The following is a 21,851-nucleotide window of genomic DNA, read 5'->3' on the forward strand; positions in this document are numbered from 1 at the left end:
ATAAAAATAAACATGAGTAATCTTTGTCTGGATTCTGATGATAACAAAAATAGAACTTGCGGGTTTATACGATATACCTTTGTATTACTTTGAATCAGACCACTGAAACACAGAAGTAAATTCTGGCCAAACATCTTTCAAAAGATTAGGGATATATTTTAACTCAGCTCTAGGAATTCCCATTTGAGGTAGGGTGTTTCCTATAATAGAGCTTAAGGTAAGATAGTCTAAACTGGGGTGGCTACTGCTTTATTATCAGCTTGCCAGAGATACAGGAGTGACTGTCTCCTCTCTAACGCTGAGCCACATTGCCAATTACCACACAGGTTCCTAATCTGAATCAATGTGTGAACTGTGCTCCTCTTTGGAATAGACTTTTAAATTTACCCCTCATGTTCCATTTAATGGTAGTACAGCACATGTGTAATTCCTTTACTGCTCTGCCAAATGTCATTTCTCTGATGGCAGTACATGTATGCATGTAGAATTTACAAGGCCCTGTCAAGTCCCCCAGATCCTAGTCCAACATCCTAGAAAAAGCAGATGCTGTCAATTGTTGTGCAGGCAAAAGGGACGAAGTTTCCTCCCTGGGTATGGAGGGTTCCTGTCTCTCCTTCCCTCGCCCCTCAGTTCCCTGAGGCACTTAATTGCTATCACCTCCACTATTACATGCCTATAAACCATATCTACATCCCATGCTTGGAATAACAAAATCGAATGTCTGGGAAAGAAATGTGTGTCCACAGAGCAAGAAAAAAAGGCTAAGAGAATTTAAACTTATGCCCTTTCATTCAGCATATCATTCTATATTCCTCATAACCTATGTGTCTTTCTTCTGAAAAATGCTTCATTTTTTTCTTTCTTCTTTTCCAAGTGAGAGGAGGGGAGATAAAGACTCTGCATGCGCCCCAATTGGGATCCACCTGGTAGCCCCTATCTGGGGCCACGCTCACAACCAAGCTATTTTTAGTGCTTAAGGCAGAGATACATGGAGCCATACTCAGCACCCAGCGCTTATGTGTTTCAAATTAATTGAGCTATGGCTGCAGAAGAAGAGAGATATTTTTAAAAAGAGAGAGAGAGATGGGTAATGGGGAGGGGTGAATAAGTTGATGGTCACCTCTCCTGTGTGTCCTGACCAGGAATCAAACTGGGACACCCACATGTGGGCCAACACTCTACCCCTGAGCCAACTGGCTAGGGCTGAGAAATACTTCTTATAACCATCTTCCTGGAAGACTAATGAGTGCAAAAGTGAATGTAAAATAAGGTGACTGACTCCTAAATGAAGATATAAAAACTAAAAATTCAAATGTCATCTTTCAGAGTTGTCACCTTTGAGATCTTATCACATTTATTCCAACAATGCTGCCACTACTCAAAACACTTGAACTCTTTCAGAAGAAGCTCCTACACAGACAAGAAAGCCATTATCACTACTTTATATCAAAACAGGATATTGCCACAGTCATCCAAATTCACCACAAATTTGATTTGATAAATTCAGCTTTTGGATGATGACAATAATGATCACAATGACAATAACAGCAGCTTCCATTTATCAATCATTATGTACTCAGTTGTATGAGACATTTTGTATATATAATTATCTCATTTTATTAGTTTTAATCATGTCTCTGAAAGTAATTTATTTCTATTTCCAAAATCAAAATCTACTTAGAAAGGATGAAGACTTGGCTGTACATAAGACATTTAAACATATGTATCCCCAATTTTCCAGGTGGTAGGAAAGAAGGTCTAAAAGAATTTTGAGTGAATACACAACTTTCAAGTGAAGTCAATCACCTTATTTTATATCAATCTCCATATCTGTCAATCTTCCCATGAGATGGTTATAAAAAGTAGATTATGAGAAATGTAGAATGGTATGCACAATACCGACCTGGCTATATAAGTTTTTCATATACTTCTTTAAAAAATATATACATACAATATACATATTTATATATAAACACATACATAAAATATGTAGTAATAACACATACATCATTATTATGTGTAAAGCTTGTAAATAAGCAAGCTCTGCTGTCTTGGAAATAAGCAAGCTCTCTTAAAATACAAGGACACATTGTATAGTATCAAGCTTATTTCTTGAGAGCAAGAAATAAAAACAACTAAAGCAACAGCCCAGGCAGAATTTTAGCTTTCAGGATCCCTTCTACATTTAAAGGTATTTAAATACTCCCATGTTCTCAATTTTAACAAAAAGGAAACTTACTCTTTCAGTCCTGTCTCTGCACTATTTCCAGATATATCCGAACCCAGAGAAACGCCAGCAGGAGACTGCCGTCCAGTAAGGCCAGATGAAGAAAAGGAAAGTCCATATGGTTCAAAATTGAGAACTAGAATATTAAAACAATAACAGAGGTTCATATTTAAAACAAAGCAAAAATCATCAGTTACTATCATTACTGAAATAAAATAATTGAATCTAGATATAGATTCTATAATTAGAATAACTAGAATCTAATCACAATTTTTAAACTGGAAGGGACTTTAGAGATGATCTAACCAAATATTTAGAATAATAATAACAAAGCAGCTATGATTTATTTAATTCTATTACAGTCTTCATACTATTAGCTAATCAAAGAAGAGTCCTTCATTTTTATTATTTTACCCCCCTTAGAAGCTAAAAAAGAATTCAATTAGGAAAGACAACTGATAAACCAGATTTACTGAAAAGTTGCTGCTCTCATGCAAAACCATTTAAGAAGCTCTGAAGAGATGAATACACTTTTGCTTAAAAACTCCTATAACAAATGGATCCACCCGGCAACCCCTATCTAGGGCCGATGCTCGAATCAACTGAGCTATCCTCAGTGCCTGAGGCTGACACGCAAACCAATCAAGCCATTGGATGTGAGATGGGAAGAAAGAGGAAGGGGGAGTGGGAGGGGAAGAGAAAGAGATAGTCACTTGTTATGTGTGTCCTGACCAGGAATCAAACCCAGGACATCACACTCACACACCGGGCTGAAACTCTATACACTGAGCCAAATGGCCAGGGCCCCTAAATGTTTCTCTTATGTGGAAACTGGTAATAAAAGTTTGTTCCCCAACATCCCATCTTTTTTTTCTTTTTTTTCTTTTTTTTTTTTACCAATTCTTAGTATATTACAAGTTTCCTGAAATTTATTATAAACTTGGTTTCTTATAAACTTAGCATTTTTCTCCCCACAAGGGTTAAGTATCATTCATAAAAGTGACATTTAACTACTACTCTCTACAAATGACTTATAAAAATTTTCAGTAAGATCAGTATCAGAACTGACTGATACTTGAAGGACTCTAGAATCAACACCTTTTTAGGCCAAAACCTATTTCCCCTCTACTCTTTAAATTTTCTATCTTATAACCAGTCCAACTGTAAGATAGATAATTTTATAACTTACTCCTCAAGTACTTATTAGGCATTTTCTATGTTCCGTCTCATGACTGATTTCTTTCTCCATGATGTAACAGTCTAAGCTCATAAAACTTTAATTTTACTTTAGAGGCCTTTTGAAAAATAGACTTGGGAAGAGAGGGAAAAAGCCTAATTTGAGACTTAACCCCATTTATAAGGATGGTTCTGTGGGGGGAAAAGTACTTGACAAAGAAATATTAGCTTGGGGAATTCCAAGACTATCTATCATATTTACATCAGCCACTTAACTTATTTTTAAGGAAGGAGACAGGCAGTGCCAGGAGTTAGGCTCCTCATTCCACCACCCCTTCCCTGTTCCATCCCTGAATTGCAGTAATAGCAACTGATGGACACAGATATATTGAAAATAGAAATATGGCCTCACCAGGTGGTGGCACAGTGAATAGAGCATTGGACTGGAACACAGAGGACCCAGGTTCAAAACCCCAAGGTTGCCGGCTTGAGCGCAGGCTCATTTGACTTGAGCACGGGCTCACCATCTTGAGGGCAGGGCCACTGGCTTGAGCATGGGACATGACCCAATGGTTGCTGGCTTGAAGCCCAGGGTCACTGGCTTGATCAAGGGGTCACCTGCTCTGCTGGAGCTCCCCAGCCAAGGCACATATGAGAAAGCAACCAATGAACAACTAAGGTGCTACAACGAAGACTTGATGTTTCTCATCTCTCTCCCTTCCTATCTGTCTGTCCCTGTCTGTCCTTCTCTCTCTGTCTCCATGGCTGAAAAAAAAAAAGAAAATGGGAATATTGGCAACTGGACTACACCTCCCACTCTGGAACTCCATATTTTCACTCCATTCCCTGGATGTCATAGGCCTCTATATACACTATCATCACAGATCGAGCAACTGTAATTCAAAGCTTTATTTTTTCCCCCACCTATTAAACCCATACAGGGTGGGGCAAAAGTAGGTTTACAGGTGTTCATATGAAAAATATTACAATTAATAAACAATAATACAAAAATAAACTGTATTCACAACGGTAAAACTACTTTTGCCCTACCCTGCATATGAGGTGTTAATGTGAAGGAAATTGATTACCCTTTGAAAGAAAATTGAATTTTCTAAGCTATTTGCTATCATTGTGCTAAATAATATGTCAGAAACTTTAAAAGAGTAAATAGTTCTGCGAAAAGATAACATCCAGCCTATTATTAGTGTTTATTCTTTTTGGTCTCATTTTAGATGAGACCAAACAAAGTACTTGTTCTTACATGCCTGGCACAGAGCCTGGAAAATATTAAGCACTCAACAAAGTCTTTAAATGATGAACAGAAACAAAAAAGACCTGTCAGCATTAAATATTTCAGCATTAACATTCTGAACTTCTGTCTAGGTAACATTCAGGGGCCCCCTTTTACTCATGGACATACTTTCCATCCACCACCCAAATATCTCACTAATTTTCTCTTTACTAAAATTATGACAGAAATCTTTCCCTGACAGGCTACATTTCTTCAATATAGTTTAAGCTATTCTCTCCTTCCTTAGCTGTTCCGAACTTCACTGATCCACTGTTTTGTTGGAGGAAGCGTTCTAACACACTTAAGATATACGAGACTGCTCAGGATGAAAATGAAACTCACTAGTCCATAGTAACCAGTTTTTTCCTGAACCTTTTTCGCAGATATGGTCACACTAATATGTCAGCCCTCTATCATAGTGACCGACATGATAATTCTACCTTCAAGGTCTTTCAAAATTGCAGGGTAGCTGTCATATCTTAGGTACTGATGTATATAAAGCTTTTGACTTTGGGAATACCTCTAAGCTAAGTTTTTTCCCCGGGTTTTCAAAGACCTGGTCAGGGTAAACAAATCACAAAAGATTTAAAGAGTGAAAATAAAAGTAAATATCTTCAATTATTTACTTACATATATATATTTTAAAATGTCCCTATAATCTAGCTGATAAAGTCATAAAAAATTACCTTTTTCCTGAGAAAGTTTTTCCTCCTGCCGTTGGTGGTGAGGTTTGTAAGGTGCTGCCCCCTGACTGAGTGCTTGAGCCACAAAACCATCCAGAAAAGATAAGGAAGCATCTACCTGTATTAAATTGAAGCAAAAATTAGTAATTAAAAAAAATTACCCTAAACAGAAGACTGTACATTCATATAAGTACTTTCAGCCCCTAAAAACAATTTTTAGGTGAAAAATAGAACTTCAACTTTGAAAGTACTACCTAACTCTCTAGCTTTCTGAAACCTCTATTATCAAATCACTCAGCTAAGTCATTTGTAGTTATTACTAATTTCATGCACTGCAAAGTACATTTTTGAGCATCCAATATATTAGGGTATCATGTTAGGTCCTATGATTGAGAGAAAGGAAGACACAGTTCTGCCTTCATGAGACTTGCAACCTAACAGAGGAAAAGACATACACTATGAGTTATAATCTGCATTAGTTTCCTGCTGCTTGGGGATAAAAACAAGGTGCTGACAATATTAGTTCCTTTTGGAGGCCCAGGGGAGAACAAATTCTTTGTCTCTTCCAGCTTCTAGACGCCACCAGCATTCCCTGGCTTATGGCCACATCACTCTAATTTTTGCTTCTATTGCTACTTAGCCTTCTCTTTGCTGAACAATCTTGCCTCACGTTTCTAATAACCCTTGTGATTATCTCATGCCCAGGTGAATAATCCAGGATAATCTCCCCCATTACAAAATCCTTAACTTAATCACACCTATAGAGTCCCTTTCATCACGTAAGAAAATGAACACACAGGTTCCAGCGACTGACAAATGGACCTTTAGGGGAGCTATTACTTAGCCTCCCACAAGTGCCTTTGATTTAACTATCTGACTCCTTTCTACCTGAAAATACTTTTTCACAAATCTATGGAAAATTACTTACTTTATTTAATTTTGGCCTGAATAGAAAGGTATAAGAGAATAATTACATGAAAAAAAATAAAAGATGAAAAATGAGTAAAGAGAAAAGGAGAAGAGAAAAAGGAGAGAAAGAAAAATGAGATACACATAAGAAGCTATAGAAGTGATGACCTCAGAAACCAGACTTGCTTCTGATCTAGCCAAATGTACACAAACAGCTCAAATAACTTAGAACAGCAGGTAGTTTTCAAACATTTAAGTGGCATTCATACTCTGAATTTGGAAAGGTTTCATTTCAAAAAGTTTCTTGGATGAAGGGGGGAAGTGTGATTATTTCCTAGTTTAATTTTATATGCAACATATTTATACATCATTTCAATGAACGTCTCTGAAAGGTCTACCAAATTTTAAAGCAAGGCCTCTGTCTTTGGGGAGCTACTGAAAGGACTAGTGAACAAAGGTTCAAAATTAACACAAATCATGGAAATCTGATTCAGAATTAATGGGAATACTGCCAATCCTCTCCACTCCCAACTGTATGACATCTAACACACACAAATTTGAGCAAAGCTGGTTTTCTTTTAGAAGTTTTCTGATGTACAGCAACCTGAGGGAGAGACTGCTACAAATTCCGAGGGCGAGCAGTAACTGAGTGTGTAGGACTGAAGGGGGGAGATGGGTAAGAGGAGGTGGGAGAAAGAAAGGTGGGTGGTCAGGTTCCAAAGTGGCAAAGAATTTAGACAAAATAAAATGGAGAACTATTTTTTACATTCTTAAGAGAATAATAATAAAATGACATATTAGAGAAATTCAAAGGAGATAAAAATTCTTAAATTAGTATATAGAAAACGAGACTGTCAAGAATACAAACCCCTTCACTGCGGTTCTCCAGAAGAGACACTCCTCAATTCCTGACTATTCAGGATCACTACTGAACTGAAGCTCTCAAATTCTCTCACACTAATGTGAGAAAAATTCCAACCTTTGTCTGAAGAGTTACAGAAACCGTATTTTGATATACTTTTTAAATGTCTAAAAAAGATGTCTCACCATCATGTCTTCACAACTCTTATTAACTGGAAGCAAGCACTTCATAAGTTCTACATTCTCATGCAAATGCTTTAATTCAAATGCATGCTGTCTCATACAAGTATCCAAAGATACAGTAAATTCCTGGATTAATCTCTCAGTGATGTTAGAAGAGTGTGCGTGGGGTGTCAACTTGGTCACAGCCGCAATTAACCATGCTTTTGTTTCTGTAGAAATGGAATCATTCATAAGTAACTTGCAGAGCTTGGTTATAACTTCCTCTGGCATTTCCTTATCTGAAAGGTAGGAATACTCCCCTAATACCTATGAGTAAAAGAAGAAAATGTTTATATACAAATATCAAATTATACAGCAAACTATACTAGGAAATCTAAACAAAGTGCCTACTGCTGAATGAATTTAGTCATGATTAAACATATTCTTGCCCTGGCTGCTTGGCTCAGTGGTAGAGAGTTGGCCTGGCGTGTGTATATCCCAGGTTCAATTACCAGTCAGGGCACACAGGAGAAGCACCCACCTGCTTCTCCACCCCTTCCCCTCTTGCCTCTCTCTCTCTCTCTCTTTGCTCTTCCTGCAGCCTTGGCTTGATTGGAACAAATTGGCCCTGGGCACTGAGGATGGCTCCATGGCCTTCGCCTCAGGTGCTAAAAAAAGAGCTCAGTTGCTGAGCAATAGAGCAATGCCCCAGGTGGGCAGAGCATTGCCCCATAGGAGGCTTGCCTGGTGGATCCCAGTCAGGGAACATGTGGGAGTCTGTCTCTCTACCTCCCCATCTCTCACTGAATAAAAAACAAAAAACATTTTTATAGTAAAGAAGTTATTACCGTAGATAAAGATAAAATTGTACATTTTGCCTGACCAGGCAGTGGTGCAGTGGATAGATTGTCGGCCTGAGATGCTGAGGACCCAGATTAGAAACCTGAGGTCACTGGCTTGAGCAAAGGCTATCTGGCTTGAGCACAGGCTCACCAGCTTGAGCGTGGGGTCACTGGCTTGAATGTGGAATCATAGACATGACCCCATGGTTGCTGGTTTGAGCAAGGGGTAACTGGCTTGGCTGGAGCCCCTTGGTCAAGGCACATATGAGAAAGCAATCAGTAAACAACTGCGGTACTGCAACGAAGAATTGATGTTTCTCATCTGTCTCCCTTCCTGTCTGGCCCCACCCTACCTTTCGCTAAAAAAAAAAAAAAAGATACAATTGTATATTTTAAGTCAAAATTATACCAAGAACTGGAAGCAATACAAACATGTTTTTCATATTCTTATCATTGATATATAAAATAGACAAGTTAGCTTTCTTCTGAACTTCCAGGTTTGGTTGTTGGTTTTTACAAACACTTTCACATTGTTACTATTTTCCAATAAGCATTTAAATAAGTGGTTCTCATATGCTATGCATAACAGTCATCTGAAGAGTTTCATTAAAATACATTCTGAACACGCATCAACTGATTCTGATGGAGACGGTCATGTCATAGAACTCGGAGGGACACTGACCTATTGCTGATCTATATTTCAAATTCTTTTCTTAGGCCTAACATACTCAGGTGATTGATATGTAATCCTACTTGTCTAAAAATACTTAATACACTGCTAATTCATGGAGTGTGAGATCTTTCCTAACTGGTATTTATTGTCTTCTCATGTCTTTGGTGTAATAATGGCACTAGCAAGAAAAGTAAGAGGGAGGTGAGGTGTCAGTCAAGGGAAGATGTCTAGCTAGTAACAAGAAGCAGAGGAAAAAGAAACACGACTCATTAAGTTCAATCCTTAAGTAGGAAGATTATTTTTTGAGTAGTTCAATAAAAGTGGTTACCACTCTGGAAGAGCAGGTAACCTAAATCCCAGTTCAAAATCAGTGGATTTATACTTCTGGGAAGATGGAGCAGATGCAGTTCTCCCCTATTCGTCCCACTAAATACACCTGAAAACCCTTGATGTTATATATAAAACACATAAAAAGACTGAAAGGTGAAGGACACAAAGGCAGACAGTGAAGGACCTTGGGACCTAAGGAACAATACAGTGAGTTCTCTATAGCTTCATATACCCCAGACCAGAGAGCCAACAATCTGGAAACACCAATGGGCTTAAACAAAACATCCCAGAAAAAAGCCTGCCCTCTAGACAAATAGCCAGAAAGATAGAAAGCTTTTAAACAATACACTTTAACTCCAGCCAAGCACAACATAAAAAAACTGCAGCCCTACCCTACCAGCAAAGGCAGAGTGAAGAGCCAAGACTTTAAGCCCTACCAGACTGTAAGAGTCACCAACTACCCCAAAAGGATGGTGACAGGGAAGGCCAAGTGGGGGGTCAGGACTTTCATCCCACCAAGCTGTAGAGGCCCCTCCTCGGCATTGTCTGTAAAGACCACATGGGTCTTCGCCTCTCCCCAGGGGTATAAAGAGGTGCCCCTTCCCCTCGCTGCTGGGGTGGTGTCAGGGGAAGCCTGTGGAGAGTCAGGACTTTCACCACTGCTCAGCAATAACAAGGCCACCCCTTCACAGTGTCAGTGGAGGCCACATGATTAATCTCAACACCCCTGTCTCAACACCATCTCCAAAAGAATTTAATCAACATTTATAGAACATACCACCCAACAACAGCAGAATACCCACCATTCTTTTAAAGCACCCAAAGAACAAATCATAAGAAACTGTAGCATAGGCCATAAAACCAACCTCAACAAATTTAAAAGGAATTGAAGTCACACAGTATTTTCTCTGACAAAGAATCAAGCTAGAAATCAGGATAACAGGAAATTTTCCAAACACTTAAAAACCAAACAACTCTCTTCTACAATCTTTCCAGAAAGTTGAAGAGGAAAGAATACCTTCAACTCATTTTATGAAGCCAGTATTCCCTTGATAAACAAAACCAAACAGAGAGAGTAGAAAAATATGAAAACTATAGACCAGTATCCCTTATGAACAGAGATGCAAAAATCCTTAACAAGGTTTCAAGAAATTAACAAAAAAAATCCTAGATTAATAAATGACTTCAGCAAGATTGCAGGGCACAAGATCAAAATACAAAAAGCTATTTACATTTGTGTATAGTTCTAGCAACAAACATCTAGAAACCAAAATTAAAAATAAATGTGTTACTGCTCTAAAAAAATGAAATAAAGTATCAATCTAACAAAACACGTACAGGATTTGTATGCTGTAAAGAAAAACACTCTAAATATAGGGAATGACATGTCATGTTCATGGAGGAAAAAAACAAATGGTCACCAAATTCAACAATCAATTTAGGCAAAGATGATCAATGCTAAAACCACTGGTAAAAGAGAGTTGAGGAAAATAGGCTCACACAGCCTCACAGATTAGTTACAAATTACTAAAGAGAAAGAACCCTTTTACAATGGAGCAGTCTGACGGCTGCACCTTCAATAAACAAAGAAGCTTTCGATCACCAATAACTGGAGGAACTGAAATTATGTGCATCCTGATATGATGCAGTGGGAAGTATATAATATTGCCAATGGTGCTTAACTGAATCAGAAATAATCAAAAAATTCAGAAATTTTGAACAGTCTACAAGTTAACACTATTCATCCAAAAAAAAATCAATGTTATGAAAACAGAAAGAAACTAAGACTCATTATAAAATATTAAAAGGCTAAAAGACACAACTAAATACAATTTGTGAACCCTGACTGGATCTAGGATTGAGAGGAGTAGACAAACAGCCATAAGAGGCATTTTTTAAAAACTGAATAAATCTGAATGTAAACTGTATATTAGGTGATTTTAATAAATTGATGTTACATTTATTATAGGTATAATAATGGTTTAATCATTATCTAGAACAGCGGTTCTCAACCTGTGGGTCGCGACCCTGGCAGGGGTTGAACGACCAAAACACAGGGGTCGCCTAAAGCCATCGGAAAATACATATTTTAAAAATGTATTGTATAATAAAAATGTATTGTATAATAAATATGTATTGTATAATAAATATGTTGTATAATAAATATGTATGTATTGTATAATAAATATGTATTGTATAATAAATATGTATTGTATAATAAATATGTATTTTCCGAAGGCTTTAGGCGACCCCTGTGTTTTGGTCGTTCGACCCCCGCCGGGGTCGCGATCCACAGGTTGAGAACCGCTGATCTAGAACATGTTATTCTTTTTTTTTTTTTTTTTTTTTTTTTATATATAATTTTATTTTTTTAATGGGGTGACATCAATAAATCAGGATACATATATTCAAAGATAACAAGTCCAGGTTATCTTGTCGTTCAATTATGTTGCATACCCACCACCCAAAGTCAGATTGTCCTCTGTCACCTTCTATCTTGTTTTCTTTGTGCCCCTCCCCACCCCCTATCCCTCTCCCATTCCCCCCTCCCCCCCGTAACCACCACACTCTTATAAATGTCTCTTAGTTTCACTATTATGTCCCATCTACGTATGGAATAATACAGTTCCTGTTTTTTTCTGATTTACTTATTTCGCTTCGTATCATGTTATCAAGATCCCACCATTTTGCTGTAAATGTTCCGATGTCATCATTTCTTATGGCTGAGTAGTATTCCATAGTGTATATGTGCCACATCTTCTTTATCCAGTCATCTATTGATGGGCTTTTTGGTTGTTTCCATGTCCTGGCCACTGTGAACAATGCTGCAATAAACATGGGGCTGCATGTGTCTTTATGTATCAATGTTTCTGAGTTTTTGGGATATATACCCAGGAGAGGGATTGCTGGGTCATAAGGTAGTTCTATTTTCAGTTTTTTGAGGAACCACCATACTTTCTTCCATAATGGTTGTACTACTTTACATTCCCACCAACAGTGTATGAGGGTTCCTTTTTCTCCTCAGCCTCTCCAACATTTGCTGTTACCTGACTTGCTAATAACAGCTAATCGAACAGGTGTGAGGTGGTATCTCATTGCTGTTTTGATTTGCATTTCTCTAATAGCTAAAGAAGATGAGCATCTTTTCATATATCTGTTGGCCATTTGTATTTCTTCCTGGGAGAAGTGTCTATTCATATCCTCTTCCCATTTTTTTATTGGATTGTTTGTTTGTTTGTTGTTGAGTTTTATGAGTTCTTTGTATATTTTGGATGTTAGGCCCTTATCTGAGCTGTCGTTTGAAAAAATCATTTCCCATTTAGTTGGCTTTCTGTTTATTTTGTTATCAGTTTCTCGTGCTGAGCAAAAACTTCTTAGTCTGATGTAGTCCCATTCATTAATTTTTGCCTTCACTTCTCTTGCCATTGGAGTCAAATTCATAAAATGCTCTTTAAAACCCAGGTCCCTGAGTTGAGTACCTATGTCTTCTTCTATGTACTTAATTGTTTCAGGTCTTATGTTTAGATCTTTGATCCATTTTGAGTTAATTTTTGTACAGGGGGAGAGACTGTAGTCCAGTTTCATTCTTTTGCATGTGGCTTTCCAGTTTTCCCAGCACCATTTATTGAAGAGGCTTTCTTTTCTCCATTGTGTGTTGTTGGCCCCTTTATCAAAAATTATTTGACTATATATATGTGGTTTTATTTCTGGACTTTCTATTCTGTTCCATTGGTCTGAGTGTCTATTTTTCTGCCAATACCATGCTGTTTTGATTGTCGTGGCCCTATAATAGAGTTTGAAGTCAGGTATTGAAATGCCCCCAGCTTCATTCTTTTTCTTTAGGATTGCTTTGGCTATTCGGGGTTTTTTATAGTTCCATATAAATCTGATGATTTTTTGCTCTATTTCTTTAAAAAATGTCATTGGAAGTTTGATGGGAATTGCATTAAATTTGTATATTGCTTTGGGTAATATAGCCATCTTGATTATATTTATTCTTCCTAGCCAAGAACAAGGTATATTCTTCCATCTCATTATATCTTTTTCGATTTCCCTTAACAATGGTTTATAGTTTTCATTATATAAGTCCTTTACATTCTTTGTTATGTTTATTCCTAAGTATTTTATTTTTTTTGTTGCAATCGTGAAGGGGATTATTCTTTTGAGTTCCTTCTCAGTTGTTTCATTGTTGGCATATAGAAAGGCTATTGACTTCTGTATGTTAATTTTGTATCCTGCGACCTTACTGTATTGGCTTATTGTTTCTAGTAGTCTTTTTGTGGATTCTTTGGGGTTTTCGATGTATAGTATCATATCATCTGCAAAAAGTGATACCTTTACTTCTTCTTTTCCGATATGGATGCCTTTTATTTCTTTGTCTTGTCTGATTGCTCTGGCTAGAACCTCTAGTACCACATTAAATAAGAGTGGAGAGAGTGGACAACCCTATCTTGTTCCTGATTTAAGGGGGAAAGCCTTCAGTTTAGTGCCATTTAATATGATGTTAGCTGATGGCTTATCATATATGGCCTTTATCATGTTGAGATATTTTCCTTCTATACCCATTTTGTTGAGAGTCTTAAACATAAAATTGTGTTGTATTTTATCAAAAGCCTTTTCTGCGTCTATTGATAAGATCATGTGGTTTTTGTTCTTTGTTTTGTTGATATGGTGTATTACATTAACCGTTTTACGTATGTTGAACCATCCTTGAGATTCTGGGATGAATCCCACTTGATCATGATGTATTATTTTTTTAATATGTTGTTGTATTCGATTTGCTAGTATTTTGTTTAGTATTTTAGCATCTGTATTCATTAGAGATATTGGTCTGTAGTTTTCTTTTTTTGTGCCATCCTTGCCTGGTTTTGGTATGAGGGTTATGTTGGCTTCGTAAAATGTGTTTGGAAGTATTGCTTCTTCTTCAATTTTTTGGAAGACTTTGAGTAGAATAGGAACCAAGTCTTCTTTGAATGTTTGATAAAATTCGCTGGTATAGCCGTCAGGGCCTGGACTTTTATTTTTGGGGAGGTTTTTAATGGTTTTTTCTATTTCTTCTCTACTGATAGGTCTGTTTAGGCTTTCTGCTTCTTCTTGACTCAGTCTAGGAAGGTTGTATTTTTCTAGGAATTTATCCATTTCTTCTAGGTTGTTGAATTTAGTGGCATAAAGTTTTTCATAGTATTCTACAATAATTCTTTGTATATCTACGGTGTCCGTGGTGATTTCTCCTCTTTCATTTTGGATTTTGTTTATATGAGTTCTTTCTCTTTTTTCCTTGGTAAGTCTTGCCAAGGGTTTGTCAATTTTGTTGATCTTTTCAAAGAACCAGCTCCTTGTTCTATTAATTTTTTCTATAGTTTTTCTGTTCTCTAATTCATTTATTTCTGCTCTGATTTTTATTATCTCCTTTCTTCGGCTGGTTTTGGGTTGTCTTTGTTCTTCTTTTTCTAGTTCCTTAAGGTGGGAAGTTAAGTGGTTCACTTGGGCTCTCTCTTGTTTGTTCATATATGCCTGAAGTGATATGAACTTCCCTCTTATCACTGCTTTTGCTGCATCCCAGAGATTCTGATATGTCGTATTGTCATTTTCATTAGTCTGTATATATCTTTTGATCTCTGCACTTATTTCTTCTTTGACCCATTCATTTTTTAAAAGTATGTTGTTTAGTTTCCACATTTTTGTGGGATTTTTTTCCTCTTTTTTGCAGTTGAATTCTAGTTTCAAGGCTTTATGATCAGAAAATATGCTTGGTACAACTTCAATTTTTCTGAATTTGCTGATGTTGTTTTTGTGACCCAACATATGGTCAATTCTTGAGAATGATCCATGTACACTGGAGAAAAATGTATACTCAGTCACTTTGGGATGAAATGTCCTGTAGATGTCTATCATATCCAGGTGCTCTAGTGTTTTGTTTAAGGCCACTATGTCTTTGTTGATTCTCTGTTTGGATGACCGATCTAGAGCCGTCAGCGGTGTATTGAGGTCTCCAAGTATGATTGTATTTTTGTCAGTTTTTGTTTTAAGATCAATAAGTAGCTGTCTTATATATTTTGGTGCTCCTTGGTTTGGTGCATATATATTAAGAATTGTTATGTCTTCTTGATTCAGTGTCCCCTTAGCCATTATGAAATGGCCATTTTTGTCTCTGAGTACTTTTCCTGTCTTGTAGTCAGCATTATCCGATATGAGTATTGCTACACCTGCTTTTTTTTGGATGTTATTTGCTTGGAGTATTGTTTTCCAGCCTTTCACTTTGAATTTGTTTTTATCCTTGTTACTTATATGAGTTTCCTGTAGGCAGCATACAGTTGGATTTTCTTTTTTAATCCATTCTGCTACTCTGTGCCTTTTTATTGGTGAGTTTAATCCGTTTACATTTAGTGTAATTATTGATACTTGTGAGTTCCCTATTGCCATTTTATATCTTGCTTTCTGTTAGTTTTGTGTCTTGTTTGATCCTTCTCTTTTGTTTTTCTATCTTTTGTTTTTATTTGGTTGTATTCCATACATCTTTTCACTGTTGCTATCTTTTTTATCTCATGTGCTTCTGTGGTGGTTTTTTCAACGGTGGTTACCTTTGAATAATGAAAAGGGTCCCTACCTTGTTCATTGTAGTGAACTATTTTGTGAGTACTTTTGCACTCCATCGTCCTTTGCTATTGTTAATCTCCATCTTCTCCCCCTCTTTCTTTTTGTTGTTGTCACAGTTTAAATTTGGTTTTATTGTGTTCTTCTTGGAGCTTTTACTTGTGGCTCTGTTTTTTTTTGTTCTTTGTATCTGATTGGAGAACCCCCTTTAGTAATTCCTGGAGTGGGGGTTTTCTGATGATAAATTCCCTCATCTTTTCTGTATCTGTGAATGTTTTTATTTCTCCTTCATATTTGAAGGATAGCTTTGATGGGTATAGTATTCGTGGCTGAAAGTTCCTCTCTTTCAGGACTTTAAATATTGGGGTCCACTCTCTTCTAGCTTGTAGAGTTTCTGCTGAGAAATCTGATGATAATCTAATGGGCCTTCCTTTATATGTTGTATTCTTCTTTTCCCTGGCTGCCTTGAGAATTTTTTCTTTGCTGTTGGTTTGTGTCAATTTCATTATGATATGCCTTGGAGTAGGTTTGTTGGGGTTAAGAAAACTTGGAGTTCTGTTTGCTTCTTGAACTTGAGGCTTTAGTTCTTTCCACAGGCTTGGGAAGTTCTCATCTATTATTTGTTTGAGTATGTTCTCCATTCCATTTTCTCTCTCTTCTCCCTCTGATATACCTATTATTCTTATGTTATTCTTTTTGATGGAGTCAGATAATTCTTGTAGGGCTATCTCATTTTTTTTAATTTTTGAGTCTCTTTCTTCTTCTCTCTGTTGTGCCTCAAGTTGCTTGTCTTCTATTTCACTAATCCTCTCTTCTATCTGACCTGTTCTATTAGCTAAGCTTGTTACTTCGTTTTTCAGCTCGTGAATTGAGTTTTTCATCTCTGTTTGATTTGTTTTTATAGTTTCAATTTCCTTGGACATATATTCTTTGTGTTCATTGAGTTGTTTTCTGAGCTCCCTAAATTGCCTTTCTGTGTTTTCTTGTATATCTCGGAGGATTTTTAGGATTTCTATCTTGAATTCTCTGTCATTTAGTTCCAAGGTTTCCAATATATTAAATTTTTTCTCCATAGATTTTTCCTCATCTAGCTGTGTTACCTCTCTTTCTTTTGTATCCATGATATTCGATTTTCTCTTCCTTAATGGCATCTGAGGGTGGTTTTGTTGATAGTATTAATGAGATTTAATAAAGAATAAAAAGTTTAAAAAAATAAAAAAAAATTGAAAAGAGTTTTTTTTAAAAAAAATTAATAATGAAATAAAGAAAAATAAAATAAAATAAAAATTAAAAAAATAAAAAAAAAAGGGGAAATTATTCCCCCCCTCCTTTTTTCCTCTCCTCTCCTCTCCCCTCTTTCTTGATAAAATCTTGTGGTGGACTGTGAATTATAACTAACAATGCCTGTGATGGAGGGCCTGAATTGGGGAAAAGTAATAAAGGGGCAAAAAAAAGAAAGAAAAAAGAAAAAAAAGAGCGTATGGACCCACGAAAAGCAAATAAGGAAAAAATCTGGGTCAAGAATAAAATGATTTGCTTTTAGGTGTTGGTTGTCTAAGAGTTATGATGAGAGGATTAAGAGGAAAACGGAAAAATGGGGGGACAAATTAAAAAATTACTATTGTATTTAGTGGAACAAGAACTAGATAATATGGAGAGCCAGGGATGGGAGCACTGCTAGTGAGTTAAAAAGGTGAAGTAAAAGCCCCCCAAAATGCCACAAACATAAGTTTGAGTCCCAGATAAGATAATTTGTTTGTTATTGAGGTTTGAATGAGAGGAGATGTAAAGGAGAAAGGAAGAAACTAATATAGAGGGAGAAAAGAAAGAGAGAGAGAGAGAAAAAAAGAGGGAACCACTAAAAGAAGAAAAAAGAAAGGAGAGAGAGAGAGAGAGAGTTAAGGGTTTTGGAGTGCAACCCTCATAGAGAGAAAGGAAGAGAAGAGAAAAGATAATGGGAGATGTAACACTTATGGGTAGTGTAGTTTAAGGAGAGGAGAGAGTAAGACCGGTAGAGAGTTAATCGGCCAAATTGGAGGAGGAAAAAAAAAGTATCAAGAATGAAGATAAGAGAAACAAACGAACAAATATAATAAAATGGGATAGGTTATAAAGTCTGCAGATTATTCTTGATTTTGAGAGGTTATCTTCTTGCTTTTTCTTTTCTCTCCCTCTTCCTGGTCGGTGACTCTGTACCCCGGGTTTTGCCCCTTTGCCACGCTCAGGTGGAGGTTTGCAGTTGATAAGTCTCTATGGCAATGTCATGTATTGTGCTTTAGTCTCGTTGGCAGTCGAGGCTATTAGCATTTATAGGCTCCGACAGTGAGAGAGTCCGTGTTTCTGGAGCCTTTCTCCTAGTCTTTCCTTCCTCAATTAGTAGCCTGATAATCCAGCTATGGGGTTGCTGCTGCCTCTGCCTGGATAGTAAGAGGCTCAAAGAGCTGGCAACTCCCCACTCTATTTCCACTCAGCACAGGGCTCTGGGTAAGGCTCAGTCAGTCAGAGCTGCTAGCATAATCAGGCGGGCTTTCCGGCCATTCAAAGACCTCTGGCTCTGCCACTCTGTCCGGTAACACAAGTGGGCGCCCACTTCTGGGGCGCTTGGAGGAAACTCTCACTCACTGGCTGCGCGCACAGACCAGGATATCCGGCCAGCAGTCTCACGCTCTGAGTGAAACCCCCAACCGCAGGGAAAAGTTGCAGCATTGGAATTGAGTCTCGCTCCGTCCCGTGCGCGGCTTTTGCAAGGTGCTGGGGCGGCCCGAGATTCCGCTTTGGCCCACACAAAGGCCCCTGACTCTGCCCCTCTGTGCGATAACACGGGCGCGCACTGCCGAGGCACTCGGAGGAATCGCTCACTCCTTATCTGCGCGCGCAAACCAGGATATGAGGCCGGCCACGTTTCCCTCTGAGTGAAACACCCTCCAGTACGGAAAATCTCCACCGTTGGAATTAGTTCTCACTCCCTCCCGTGCGTGGCTTTCCCAGGGCGCTGGGGCTGCCCAGAGACTCTGCCCTTGGCCCACAGAAAGGCCTCTGACCCTGCCTCTCCGTGGGGCAACACGGGCACTGACTCCCGGGGCTTAGGAAGAAATCTCTCGCCCACTAACTGCGCACCAACCAGGAGACCTGGTAAAATGGCCGCGCCGCTTGTCTTTCTTTGTTTGGGTTTGGCGCGAGTGTTAGCTTGTATTGCCCGGGTTGCCACAGGATCAGTTTTTCCTCGGCTTGGATCTCCGTGCCACAGCCTGGTTCGGCTGTTTGTGTCGCGGCCTCGATGTATTCACCCCCTTTGCCCGCCTCAGTTTCTATATTCACAGTTACCAGAGAAAGCCGCCCTGTTTAGGTTAGTGAGGAAGGCGGAGCATTTCTTACTCCCTATTTCCTTCGGGGTTTGGTTATATATTTAGCCAATTTTTCACTCAATCATACCTTTGGGTGTATTGCGAAGCATCTGGAAGCTCCAAGTATAGGTTTTTCTGTTTCTGGTTGAAGATCTTGTTGAGTTTTGGGGGAGATTTATCGGTATCGCTTCCTACCCCGCCATTACTCTGACGTCCGAACATGTTATTCTTACAGGATTCATGTTGAATTTTTTATGGGTAGTGTCATGATGTCTACAACTCAATTTTAAATGGTTCAGCAAAAAAAACTGTATATAGGTAGACCTAGATATAGATACAGGTGTTGATACAGGAAAGCAAAGTAAAGTGATTAAAAAGAATAAGTGGGACACTAGAAGAAAAGTATAGGGGTACTTGTTATACGAGTCTTTCAAGTTTCCCTTAGACGAGAAAATTCTTAAATAAAAGTCTGGATAAAATTTAAGTTAACAAGCTAAGTTTTGGTAAAACTATTAAAATGTGCACAGCCTATGACCCAGCTGTTGCACTTCTCCAAATCTCTCCCATAAAGAAACACTGACCCATATGTGCAGGAAAGAATAAACAAAGGATATATGTGATTACATATGATTAAATTACATAGAAGTGTGACTTTCATTTTACAAAGAGACGATGTACATTGCAAACAACCATGTTGCAAAGCCCACGTGGCAAAAAACTAAAGGCTGTTCTAGGAGCCTAGAGTTGACAGTATGCACCTCAAACCCTCAGTTTTACAGCTAAAGAAACTGATATCTGAGCTTGGAATCAGATCCTTCACCAGTCAAGCTTCAGATGAGACAGCAGCCCCAGCCAACACCTTGACTGCAACCCGAAGAGGCCCTAAGCAGAAAACCCAGTCAAGCCATGCCTATACTCCTGACCCACAGAAACTATGAGATAATAAATTTATGTTGTTTTAGCATTAAGTTTGTGGTAACATTGTCATGCAGCATTTCTTAACTAATATATCAGATATATGACTATTCACACATCCAAATATAGATTCACTAAGAAAATACAACAAATGCACCATAGACAGATCTAAACAAATACCCATATTTAAGAGACTAGACAAGTGAGATGGCTGGAAGAATGAATGGACAGTAGAGAAGTGACAGAAGGTAGCCACTGGGGGAAAAACTGACAGCTGAAGGAGTTAGCTGAGTAGAACTGAATGATTTCTGAAGGAAATATATTGTTAATATTTGTTTTTACAAAAAATAATAGTGTAAACATTTATGACTGAATGCACTTTGCTCACCCAACTCATAACTTGAAGAAATCTCTGTGGATAAAACACATTTTCCACATCTAGTAAAGTGAGATAAGACTGAACTGCATACAGTCTTAATTGTTGATCTTCCGTTTCATCATCAAAACCTACAAAGAAATTGATATATCATCTTAATTGCCATTAAATTTACTAAGGACTCTGTAATAAAAACATTTCATTTTAAAACCTTTACTTTATTGAACGCAGTAGTTTACTAACCTTCTGCTAGCAGTCTCAGGAAGTTATTGGGAATGTCAGGATGCATCACATCTCCTCCCACTGAAAACACAGCATTCATTGTCTGAATGAACCACGCATTATCAGGAGCATATGTGTCCCAGTGTTAAGAACAAGTACACTTCCAAATGCTACTTACTAAAATTATGATTTCTGCATCAACCTTTTAAAAAATAACCTCCCAATTCATCCTAGTTTGGCATTTTTGCCATTGACCCCTGCCAGTAAATTGTTGTATAATCCAGTTTTATCTAAAATGGGTGCTCAGTAAATCCTATTTAACAAATTTTAAAAACCAGTTCATGTTGGTTTATCTAGCACTCTGCCTGGTACATAATAGGGATCCAATAAATAAATGTAAAATAATTGAAAGAAATGTTCCAGCAAACTATGGACAAATAATGGAAAATGATATACGCTTTAGAGAAACTAAATGCAGTGATGTGCCTACTTGAACAAGTTGTTTAAAACTCATTTAAAATTGTTCCTCTTCAGTTCTAACATTTTATCATTCTGCTGGCCATAGCTATTGCACAGGCAAGAACTTAAGAAATTTCCAAGATAATCTGATTAACATTTTTCATTCATTCTTTCTTAGCTTTAATAAGTCATCTTTTTTTTTTTTTTTTCTGAAGCTGGAAACGGGGAGAGACAGTCAGACAGACTCCCGCATGCGCCCGACCGGGATCCACCTGGCACGCCCACCAGGGGCGACGCTCTGCCCACCAGGGGGCGATGCTCTGCCCCTCCGTGGAGTCAATCTTTTGCGACTCGAGCCACTCTAGCGCCTGGGGCAGAGGCCAAGGAGCCATCCCCAGCGCCCGGGCCATCTTTGCTCCAGTGGAGCCTTGGCTGCGGGAGGGGAAGAGAGAGACAGAGAGGAAGGAGGGGGTGGGGGTGGAGAAGCAAATGGGCGCTTCTCCTATGTGCCCTGGCCGGGAATCAAACCCGGGTCCCCCGCACGCCAGGCTGACGCTCTACCGCTGAGCCAACCGGCCAGGGCTAACAGTCATCTTAAAGAGAAAGAAATATCCTTGTGTGACTTGTAGAAGTTCCTCTAATTTTTACAAAACTAATGTGAAGAAAAGTAACATGCAAATGGAGTTCCCAGATGCTCTATTTCTAATACAAACAATACAGGGGTGAGCAAAGCAGGTTTACAGTTGTAAGCATGTGGAATATTCTTGTATTATCATTTATTAATTAT

General features: G+C 38.1%; 1 protein-coding gene across 2 annotated transcripts in view; it reads right to left on the bottom strand.

Annotated features, from left to right (window-relative positions):
• Positions 1-21,851, bottom strand: part of AP4E1 (adaptor related protein complex 4 subunit epsilon 1) — a 72,075-nt gene that overhangs the window by 14,840 nt on the left and 35,384 nt on the right. For both annotated transcript variants that reach the window (XM_066342674.1, XM_066342675.1), the window contains 5 exons: positions 20,627-20,735; positions 20,396-20,514; positions 7,334-7,636; positions 5,381-5,495; positions 2,240-2,363 (listed from right to left, as the gene is read on the bottom strand). In XM_066342674.1, coding sequence (XP_066198771.1) covers positions 2,240-2,363; positions 5,381-5,495; positions 7,334-7,636; positions 20,396-20,514; positions 20,627-20,735 — 770 coding nt within the window. The remainder of the gene's footprint in view (positions 1-2,239; positions 2,364-5,380; positions 5,496-7,333; positions 7,637-20,395; positions 20,515-20,626; positions 20,736-21,851) is intronic.

Source organism: Saccopteryx leptura, chromosome 6 (assembly GCF_036850995.1).
Source record: "Saccopteryx leptura isolate mSacLep1 chromosome 6, mSacLep1_pri_phased_curated, whole genome shotgun sequence".
Classification (NCBI taxonomy): Eukaryota; Metazoa; Chordata; class Mammalia; order Chiroptera; family Emballonuridae; genus Saccopteryx; species Saccopteryx leptura.